At 37.4% G+C, this 11,384-nt stretch overlaps 1 protein-coding gene across 1 annotated transcript; it reads left to right on the top strand.

Moving 5' to 3' along the window:
- Positions 1–605: 605 nt before the first annotated feature.
- Positions 606–4,873, top strand: LOC143033411 (tyrosyl-DNA phosphodiesterase 1-like). The gene is made up of 2 exons (XM_076198810.1): positions 606–4,206; positions 4,365–4,873. The coding sequence occupies exon 1, from the start codon at positions 642–644 to the stop codon at positions 2,478–2,480; it is 1,839 nt and encodes a 612-aa protein (XP_076054925.1). The 5' UTR covers positions 606–641; the 3' UTR covers positions 2,481–4,206; positions 4,365–4,873.
- The last annotated feature ends 6,511 nt before the right edge of the window (positions 4,874–11,384 follow it).

The raw sequence follows: 11,384 nt of genomic DNA, 5'->3' as shown, positions 1-11,384 counted from the left end.
CCATATGCTAATTTGTTACGGTATATGTAGCTGTGGTCGGTCATACTGCAGAGACTAAAACATAACTTCTCTTTGGTCAAATTACATGAAAATCACACATTTTAAAGAAAAAAGTTTAAATAATTCAACTATATGCAACCATACATGTATAGAAGTGTGCATTTGAGCAAAACCCGTCCTTTTTTGTATTTTCTCTGCTTTCTCGGTGTTCTCGGCAGTTAGTGACACCGGATCATAGAGAAAAAACACAGTTCGAAATTACAATTACAATTGCCGAGGATAACAACAAATTGTGTCATTGATGATTGTTACTGTATACAACAACTGTGTAAACAAATCATCCGAACGGAGAGAACTGATGTCATTAGACTTAATACTTATGGTGATGCTGTACATAGTAACATTCTTGACACAAAATTACTATTCTGATATCGCAAATGAAAATTTCCCATCCTTGAGTGTCTAATATAAATATTACCTCCTCAATTGGCAGTTCGCTACCAACCATTTCGCTAAATTGTTCGTTTTTTTCGCTTCATTAATTCAGTCGTATATAATTATTATATATTTACAGTGCCCACACCTATGTCTGTCAAAAAGCGTACCTTTTGATATAGGGTATCCAAGTGCTGTCCGTTGAAATGAACGCTGACGAAGAATTTGCAAGGAAACTGCAGTTGCAGTTTGATGCAGAGTTTGAAACTCAAGAAAAGCAAATGAAGGAGGATGCAATATTGGCTCAAAAACTGGCGGCAAGATCTCATAATCTGTCTGACAGTGATGAGGATGATGTTATTGTTCAGTCAACTATGGCAACAACCTCTTCATGTGGAACTGTGAAACTTTCTCAAAACGAAAAATGTTCAGAAACTAGTTTGCACTCTATGTCAGATAGTGATGCTGACAATGATGAAAACTGTGGAGATGAACAAGTGAAATCCTTAGCTACAAATAGTCAAGCAGACAGAAAAGTTAACAACAAACCCCCATGTAAATATGGTGCCAAATGTTATCGAAAGAATCCAGAACACTTGAAAGAGTTTTATCATCCTGGAAAGGACGAAGTGGAACCTTTGAATTCTGAGGAAAGTAAAAAAGAATTCAATCCGCCTCCCTTGAAAAAAAGGAAATATGAAGATTACAAATCAAGATATCAAAAAGATTTTGCAGCCAGGCATTTGGCTAGTGCACCTTTCTATTTCTTCTTGAACAAAGCTTATTCAGTTAAAGAGACCCATGAAGATCCTCTGACTCTTGTTTTCCCAGATCTTCTAAGTAACAGCCTTGGAGATATTGTAGAATCACTTCAATTAACTTTTATGGTGGACTTAGAGTTTGTAATGAAGTATTACAAGAAAGCAGGGCTAGAAGGTAAACCTGTGCTTATCATGTATGGAATCATTGAAGGGCAGCCAAGTGACTATCAAAATCTAACATGCAAAAAGGTTGACATTCCTATTCAGTATGGGACACACCATACAAAAATGATGATATTTTTGTACACGTCTGGAATTCGGGTTGTTATACATACAGCTAATCTAGTGGAAGATGATTGGTATGAAAAGACCCAGGGATACTGGGTGTCACCAGTATTTCCTCCACTAGGCAATGGGAAATCAAGCCTTTTAGAAGGTGAATCCCCTACCCAGTTTAAACAGAGTCTTGTGAATTATTTGTTGGCATACAAGGTCTCTGCCCTTGGCCGTTGGGCAAATATTGTAAAGGGTTATGACTTTTCTTCTTGTAATGTAATGTTAATAGCAAGTGTTCCAGGTTACCACACAGGAGAAACAATGCATAAGTGGGGTCACATGAAAGCTAGGAGGGCTATCAAATCCCATGCTGGCTCATGTAAAAATAGTCTTCCCATTGTAATGCAGTGCTCATCAATAGGTAGTTTGGGTAAGGATGCCAAATCATGGTTGAGTAGTGAGCTTGGCATCAGTTTAGCACCAACATTTGAAAAGACAGCATCACAACCAAAAGTTGATATAGTGTACCCAAGTGAAGAAGAAGTTAGAACAAGTAGTCAGGGATACCTTGGAGGGTCATGCCTACCTTTTAACATGGCCACTTATGCCAAGCAGATGTGGATGGACCAACATTTTCATTTGTGGAGAAGTGAGGGAAGGAAGCGTTCTAAATCAATGCCTCACATCAAGACATATACCAGACCTGCATCTCCAGACTATTCTAGTGTCCTTTATTTCATGCTTACATCTGCCAATATATCAAAGGCAGCTTGGGGGCAGCTGCAGAAGCAAAACACCCAACTTTTTATTAGATCATATGAAGTTGGTGTACTTTTTCTTCCCAAGTTCATAATAAAAGAAAGTGAATTCAAGGTGACCTATACAAGAGAAAAAAATTGTCTTTGTTTTCCATATGATATGCCTCCCACCTCATATCCATCAGGAACCAGACCTTGGCTTATGGGTGTAGGCAGAAAAAAACCTGATGTCTTTGGAATCACCCTATAGGAAGCAGTGGCCTTATCTGTAATGGTAGCCCTGTTTCCTTTTTATAAAGTTAAAAAGACAAGCTAGCAGGAAACTTTAGTTTTAAAACTCATTTGAGTCATTACACTTATTTTTATATTTTGACTTTTAGGATAGTTTAAGTTATTGTTGGTTAGTAGGGATGCCTTATTGGCCAGTTGGGTGGAATGCTGGATACCAATAAGCTGGGCTAAAGTCTGATTTCTTGAAAGGGCTGAGACTTAAATTTTTTTGGTCAAACTTCACAGTTTCCTACAAATTACAGTGATCTTTTGTGAACCAAGCAGTTCGAATCCACCCCAGACTTACTGTGTATAAGTTGATATATCAAGTAAAATTAAAGAAACTATCATGGAAATTGGTATTTTTATCATGGTTTCATCAGCAGTATTCATGATTTACTTTGCAAAATATATATTCAGAAATAATGGATGGGAGTAGGTGCATGCCTTGACTGGCTACCTCCCATATAAGGGGGGAGGTTCTTGGCATATTGATATATAGACTGCCCAATTTGCTGAAAATAAAGTAAGCATGTAAAAAAATCTGGTAGATTAAAACTGTGTTCAATGTAGTGCTGATGTATGAGAGAACAATCCTATACTTTGAATGACTGGGCTGTGTGACAAGTCAGTTTGGATGATGTGCATTAAGATCACCTACTCTTATATGGTTTGTTACTGAGGTTGGAGCTGTTGGATATAAACTCTTGGGGTTGATGTAGTCAGGGGGGTATATACGTTTGTGATATTGTATTTTCTTTATTTGTGTAAGGATTGTATCTTGTGATTGATTGTCTGGTGTGCTTTGATGGAGAAAGTATACTGTTGTGAACTAATATTACAAGTCCATCTTTGTGTCTTGTGTTTTCTTCTATTATTGTTGTGCAATCTATGAATGAGGGAATTGTTATTTATGATGTTGGTTTTGTTTCTTATATGAATGTAATGTATATGTTGTGTTTGTGTAGGAAATGGAGCAGTTCTGTGTGTTTATTAGTGAGTCAATTTATATAAGTTTATGTTTAAACATAAATTGGAAGTGGATGAGGTGGAGAAGGCATGCCATGTATGGAAAAGAAATGAAGGCAAGTGTAGAGGGGAGCATTAGTGATAGGGTTTGGACTAGTACAGAAAATAAGTAAATAAATGAGAAATTATATAAATGAGAAAAAACAAAGAGCAACAAGGAATTGGAAAAAGAAGAATATCCCTATTCAAAGACTGAAGACATAAGGGACAAGCTTTTATTCTGAAAAAAAGGTGACCCTACCAGCTTACCATAATTGAATGGATTATTGACATATTAACTATGTTCTGTCTGATAGATTCTCTGCCTGTTATGTCACAGAAATGAGATGTGGACTATGTGATGATGATTTGCTTTAATATCACAAACTCCCCCCTACTGAGAGGCTAGGACAGTGCCCCTTATAGTGGACTTTGTAGCATGGAGTTTAATGCACCATGACCTTAGTTCAACTTGCCCCAAGCAGGATTCGAATCGCCATCATCTCGACCTCCATTGCAAGTAACGACGCCCTAACCCAATTGGCCAGTGAGCATCCTATGTGCATTGGTTATAAGCAAGATGGAACTCCACCAGCTTATATTCAAATTATTAGAATAGCAAAGTGCTGGCTAATATAGTATGGTTAAGCAGAAACTTGGAGGAAAAAAATTGGTTTGGAGTGATCACTTTTTGACTGGTAAGTACATTCATTTGCTAAAAAACTTAAACAACAATTATGCCACAGTGCGACACATTTGTAGAATATTTCTTAAAGGTGATCATTCATATAAAATATTAGAAATATGTTACCGATCCATGAGGATGTTTTCTTAATGTAACTATGTATTATTATAGGAAGACCAGGAGACCTTGAAGCTACCTCAGACTCCTGTTGGGCTCCAACACAGAAGGTGGACTACAAGTTGTCCTTGTATACTATGCTCTTCATGAAAGGACCTAGGTATGAAGTGAGAAGAAAAAGCTGGACACAGCAGCACTGACACCCAAGGATCTATATTAACACATTGAACCTTACTGCACTTAAAATTATTTTTTGAAGGTTTGGTTATTGTTGTTGTGGTTGTCATTCCCTATATTGTCTGGCTGAGCAGTCCTGTCTCCCTTAGGAACACCATGGCTGGAATGGGTATTTCCTACAAATTCTTTTTAAGAGATGGGACTGAAGGTTTGGTTCTTTAATGTGGCACATGGTTTAAGTCAGTTAGTAAATCACCATTGGTATTATAGTCCTTGTGCTCCAAGGAGTCCGTTCACAGTGTGTCATATGTTGTGAGCCATTTCGCCAAATCAACCAAGTACATGACTTTCTTTTAGTTCCCATATGTGTGCTATTTGATTTTATATATATATATATATATATATATATATATATATATATATATGTATATATATATGCATTTCTTATTAGACAACACAGCACATTTGGCATTAGGTATCCTCTTATTGAGACTTTCTATTCTTCTAATAGCTTTTCTCTCTGAAGGAGGGAGAAGATATACAATACTTCCAAATGAGTCCATGATTGGGTAGGAAAACTAACATTTTACGACATTTTGCCTATGCATTAGGCATCTTCTGGTAATTTATTCTGAAAAGCTGCATACTAATATATTACAAAAATAGATACATTGGGAGAGATCTAGGGACTGTGACAATTCATCCTTGCCAGCCCATTACTTGTAACCCATATAACTCTAGGGTCCCGCAAATATTTTGTTGTATGTTAATAAGTGGCATATGATTTCTGATCATCACTGCCTCCATGCATTTTAGTTTTGTTTTATTATTACTCTTGGCAATTATCATTGTGTTCATGTTTAGGTGTTCTCTTGATATGTTGCTCTTGTGAGATTTCGTCATGTGTGATTTTATCGCCCCATTCTGCATGTGGTATGTGAGTCTTTGTGAAAGTGTTTGTGTTGTGTACCCGATATACTCATCTGTACAAAGCTCAACATCTTTATTCAAATTACAAGTATATTTGTACACAACATTGCTCTGTTTTAATTCATCCTTTTGTGCTGCCAAATTATTCTTCGACTAGAGATGATGTTCTGGGGTTCCTGTAATAGATTATCAAATTAAGCTTATCCCTTCTTTTGTAGGTTTACAATTCTTTTTTATTATTTCTTTCAGAACCTTTTCATCTTTTTTATAAGCTGGCGACATTGTGTTTTGGTAGTAAAGGTTAATATTATTGAATTTACTACTGTACTTTCATCTAAAACAGTGGTGTTGGCTAAATCCATTTTAGTTTTTATTTCTTTATCAATGTCTTTCATTGGGAAGCCATTATTAGTTAAGATTTGTTGTATCCTGTTTAATTCTTGGTGAAGAAGAGACCAATTTGAACAAATTTTGGAGGCCCTTGTAATGTAAGCCCGTACCACACTTTTCTTATTTACCTAGTTGTATTTACCTAGTTGTATTTTGCGGGAAGGGGAGCTATGCTCGTGTTGTCCCGCCTTTGTATCTTGCAGTGTCTAGTTTGTTTTTAAACTCATGAATGGTTTTTGCGCATACTATTTCATTGTCCAGTTTGTTCCAAGTGTCCAAAACTCTATGAGGAAAACTGTTTTTCTTCAGTTCTCTTCTATAGCTATGTTTTTTTATTTTCTTTCCATGTCCTCTTGTGTTTCTTTTGTCCCAGTTAAGTAAGTTCTCACTATCGAGTACCTCTGTGCCTTTCATGATTCTGTAGATGGTCAATAGGTCACCTCTCTCTCTTCTTTGCTCCAGTGTCGGTAACTCCAGTTTAGCCAATCTCTCTTCGTATGATAGGTTTGCAAGTGCAGGTGCCATTTTTGTAGCTGCTCTTTGGATTCTTTCTATTTTCTTTATATTCTTTTTGGTACTGGGGGACCACAATGTCGCTGCATACTCTAATCTAGGCCTTATCAATGTAACCAATATTTTTTTCATCATGTCTTCGTCCAAGTATGTAAACGCCACTTTTATTGATCTTAGCAAGTTGTAAGTCTCCCCGACAATTTTGTTAATCTGTATATCATAGGACAAGTCGTTCGTGATAATTACTCCCAAATCTTTTTCGGATCCTACTTTCTTTACTTCTTTGGTTCCAATTGTATATTTTCCTGATATTCTGTTTTTGCTTTTTCCAAACTCCATTATGCTACACTTCTTAGTATTAAAGTCCACTTCCCATTTCTGACTCCAGTTCCATACCCTATTTAGGTCTTCTTGCAGTGCTTCACAGTCCTCATCAGTTTCTATTTTCCTTAGCAGTTTGGCGTCATCGGCAAAGAAGCTCATGTAGCAGTTCACGTCCTCATCCATGTCATTCATATAGATAGCAAACATTATTGGTGCCAGCACAGATCCTTGCGGTACTCCACTGATCACCTCTTTCCAGTCTGAATATTTTTCTCTGAGCACTACTCTCATCTTTCTACCAGTCAGAAAGTCCTCTATCCATTTTAGTAGGTTTCCCTGTATTCCTCCTATGTGTTCCAGTTTTTTTAGTAGTTTTCTGTGTGGTACTTTGTCAAAGGCTTTTTGCAAGTCTAGGAATGTACAATCAGCCCATCCATTTCTTTCTTGCACTATGTCTATTAGTCTTGAGTAAAAGCATATTAAGTTTGTGGAGCATGATCTTCCTTGTCTGAATCCGAATTGTCTTGGGTTTAATATGTCATTGTCTTCCAGATGTTTTACCCATCTATTCTTGATTATTTTCTCACAAATTTTGGCAATGGTGCTTGTTAGTGATACTGGCCTATAGTTGGTGGGTTCTTCTTTGTTTCCTCCTTTGTGTATTGGTACAATGTTAGCGTTTTTCCAGTCCTCGGGTATCTTTCCTTCTTTGAGTGAGCTGTTTATTAAGATGTGTATTTTGTCTGTTAGTTCTTCTTTGCACTCCTTTAGAATCCAATTTGCAATACCGTCCGGGCCATGTGATTTTCTGACATCCAGCCTTGATAAATGTTCTGATATTTCCTTTAGTGATGCTGTAAACTCATTCATGAGGGGAGATTTCTTGTTTTTGTCTATGTCACAATTCGGTATTTTCTCTCTGGTGAAAACAGATTTAAAGTGATTGTTCATGACTTCGGCCATCTCTAAATCTTCTGTGTATTCTATGTTTCCTTGGCATAGTTTCACCAATTCCTGTTTGTTTTTAAGTTTACCATTCACATACCAATAGAATAGTTTGGGTTGCTCTTTGCATTTGTCTATAATATCTTTCTCATGGTTCCTTTTCTCCTCTCTTCTCACATTAACATACTCATTTCTATAGTTAACATAAATTTGCCATTTGCTTTGTTTTTTGTCTTTTCTCCACTTTTTCCAAGCTTTGTCCCTTCTGTCTTTTGCCTCACTGCATCTTTTGTTGAACCAACATTTAATGTACTCTCTCTCTCTCGCTTTTGTCTTGGTACATGCCTGTTTACCCCTTCATTGTAGTTTTCCATCAATATATTCCATTTCTCTTCCACTGCTGTTTCTTCCCTGTAAAATATTTCCCAGTTTGCATTCCGGAAGAATGTCTTTAGTTTTGTAAAGTCTGTTTTGTTGTACCTCAGTCTTCCTTTCCTATGCTTTTCGTTCCTCTCTATGTCTATTTCTTCCTTTAGTATAGTTTCGATGAGTACATGGTCACTCTTTCCAATTGGTGTCTCATACTGGACTTTATGCACTATTTCAGGCTCTGTTGTAAATATTAGGTCTAGTTTCGATGGCTCTTCATTATTTCTGTACCTTGTGTTTTCATGGACCCATTGGGTCATTGTGTACTCCATGGTCATATCTAGCAGTACATTGCCCCACGAGTCATCTCCTCCTTGCACTGTTATGCTGTCCCAACAAATTTCTTTGCAATTGAAGTCCCCCATAACTACCAGATTACCCTTACCCATTAGTATCTCATTGAGTGATTTTCTTGTGTCATCTAGCATTTTTTTATGTTCAATTTCTTTCCAAGCGCTTGTTTTTGGAGGCACATAAGTCACCACAAACTTTCTACTTTTCATATTCTTGCCTTCGACTTTTATCATGATCAATTCAGCATTACCTTTGCCCTCTGCAATTTTTGTCACCTTTAGGTCTTTCTTGGCCAAGAACATGATTCCCCCTCCCTGTTTCTTGTCCCTGTTTTTTATCCAGTAGTTGTATAAACCTTGTCCGATAACAGTGGATGGTATTTCACCTCTTAGTTTAGTCTCTACAATTCCCATTATGTCTGGTTTTGCTTCTAACAGATAATCATTGAGTTCGTTCAGTCCCGAAATTAGTCCGTCAATGTTGGTATAGGCCACTTTTAATTTTCTTCCTTCTCCCTGGTTTCTTCTTCCCTTGTTTTGTTCGTTTTGAAGCGCCATTGTCTTAATCTCAAGTCTATTACTCTCCACTGGAATTCTTTGCATTCTGTCTCCGATCTTTTCAAGTTTTTTTCCTTTGCTTCTTCTCTTAGCGCCCTTTCTTTTTCTAATTCCTCAGTACTCATTTCTCTTTTTATCCATATCTTATTGTATTTTTCACTCTTTGCCAAGTTACCTACTCTTTCAAATATGTCTTCTACTACCACTTGTGACCTTAGTTTTATCTTTAGAGGTCGATTCCTATCCTTAGTATAGCGACCAATTCTGTAAGTCTCTTCTAAGTCTGTGCCTGAATCACTATCTCCCCCCTGAATTTCATTAAGGATTTCTACTGCTGTCTCTTTTTCTTCTTTTTCTCTCATGTACCTCGCCAATCCTTGTTTTTCTTTAAGCCCATAAACCACAATACATTTCTTCCTATCTACTGTGTCCCTGACCCAATTTGCTTTTTCGTTAATCACTTGAATGATTGTGTCTTTTGCATTATCTTGCATTTGCTGCTTGACTATTTCTTTGAAAGCAATTTCTTTATTTTCAATATTTTCTTTCCACTTCTTAATTTCCTGGATACTGTCCCCACCTAAGTTTTCTTCGATCTTTTGTGTCAATTCTTGGAATTTGTTGTTCACTTCCTGCTTTAGATTTTCGCTATTATTATCATTAGTTTTCTTCTTTTCATTATCATTCTTCAGTTCATTTATGTCTCTTTTCATTTCTTTAATTTCGTTTGTAAGATCCAAGTTAGCTTTTTTCAGGTCAGAAATTTCATGGTTAGTCTTAGATAAACAATCAATTAAACCAATGACCTCTTTTCTTAAGTCCATGATTTCATTTTCCCACCGAGTCCTATTTTTGCTCATCTCTCTCTCTATCTCTAATAATCTACTTAAGTTCTTTCTTTCGTACTTACCAAACCCTAAGAAATCATTGTCATAACACGTGGTGCTTTGTTTATTGTTTACATCGCGGTTCAGTGGATTGCCTCCAGATGGCTCTGATTCGCAACTGGCTTTCGAGTCGTTTTCATTCATTTTTGCTAATTTCGAGTTAACACAATTAACTAGCACTGCATAGATACCATTTCATTTAGAAGGGCGTTCACTCATCTTGTTTAGACACCTTCCTGAGTCACTAGGTTTTCTGTAAACATCAGTGGTGAAAATGCCATCTGACCCAGCTACCCACACATCTAAAAAAGGAATTTTATTCTCTACACTCTTTTCAATAGTAAATCGTAGGCAGGAGTTCTCTTCCAAAGCCCTCTTAAGGTTATCAAGCTTAAGGTTATCACCAACTTCCTCAATCCCTCCTCTGATTCTGCTACAACAGTTGGCTCACCTCCCACTTTCCTCCATTTTCTTTAAATATCTCCAATCCTTGACCCACCACCCTTGCATTTACCTCTCGCACCACCCCATTCATGTATAAATTGAACAGCCAGGGTGACATAACACATTCCAGATGAAGTCCCACCTTTACCTCGAACCACTCACTCTCTCCATTTCTAATCCTGACACATGCTGTACTACTCTCGTAAAAACTCTTGACAGCTCCTAGAAGCTTTCCTCCTATCCCGTATATCCACAAAACCTCCCACAGTGTCCTGTCTACCCTGTAATAAGCCTTTTCCAGATCCATAAAAGCCCAAAAAACATCCTTACCTTTTCTTATAGGTTTCTCACGTATCTGTCTTACCACAAAAATCTGATCTATACAACCTCTACCTGTCCTAAATCCACACTGTTCCTCACCAATTACTCCCTCTGTTCCTCTCCTAATCCTCTCAATCAAGATCCTCCCATAAGCCTTCCCAACTACACTTAACAAGCTAATCCCTCTGAAACTACTACACTCACACTTGTCCTCTTTTCCCTTGTAAAGTGGAACTATACAGGCACTCCTCCAGTCCTCCAGTACTCTACCCTCTCTCCAGCAAACATTAAATAACCTCACCAACCAGTCCACCATCACTGTACCTCCTTTTTTTAGACATTCTGCATGGCATCCATCCAGACCAGGTGCCTTACCTGCTTTCATCATCTTAACAACTGCCTTCACTTCATCCTTCCCCCTTATTTCTCCTCCATTTTCCTCACTCATCACAGTCATTTTTTGAGCACTTCCCACTGCAACTATCTTTCCCTCCTTTCACATTTAGCAACTCCCTAAAATACTCTGCCCATCTTCTCCTTACTGCCTTCTCTTCCATTATCATCTCTCCATCTGTACCTTTTACCTTTTCTTCTCTACTTGATTCGTCTCCTCTTCCTCTCTTAATTTCTTTCCAAAACTTCTTTTTATTACTTTAAAAATTTTCTTTCATACTCTTACCCCATTTCACATCTGCTCTCCTCTTTGCCTCCTTTACCTTGTGCTTTACTTCTCTTTTCTTTTCTTTGCACCTCTCATATGACTTCCTTGTCCTATTTTGTAACCAATCTGTGAAAGCTCGCTTCTTCTCTTCTACAACCTTCTTTGTTTCCTCATTCCACCATTCACTACCCTTCCTTCTATT

The sequence above is a fragment of the Oratosquilla oratoria genome, chromosome 15 (assembly GCF_046742065.1).
Source record: "Oratosquilla oratoria isolate Oo_2021 chromosome 15, ASM4674206v1, whole genome shotgun sequence".
Taxonomy (NCBI): Eukaryota; Metazoa; Arthropoda; class Malacostraca; order Stomatopoda; family Squillidae; genus Oratosquilla; species Oratosquilla oratoria.
Note: the sequence above shows the minus strand (reverse complement) of the source record. Positions and strands in the feature narration are given on the sequence as shown.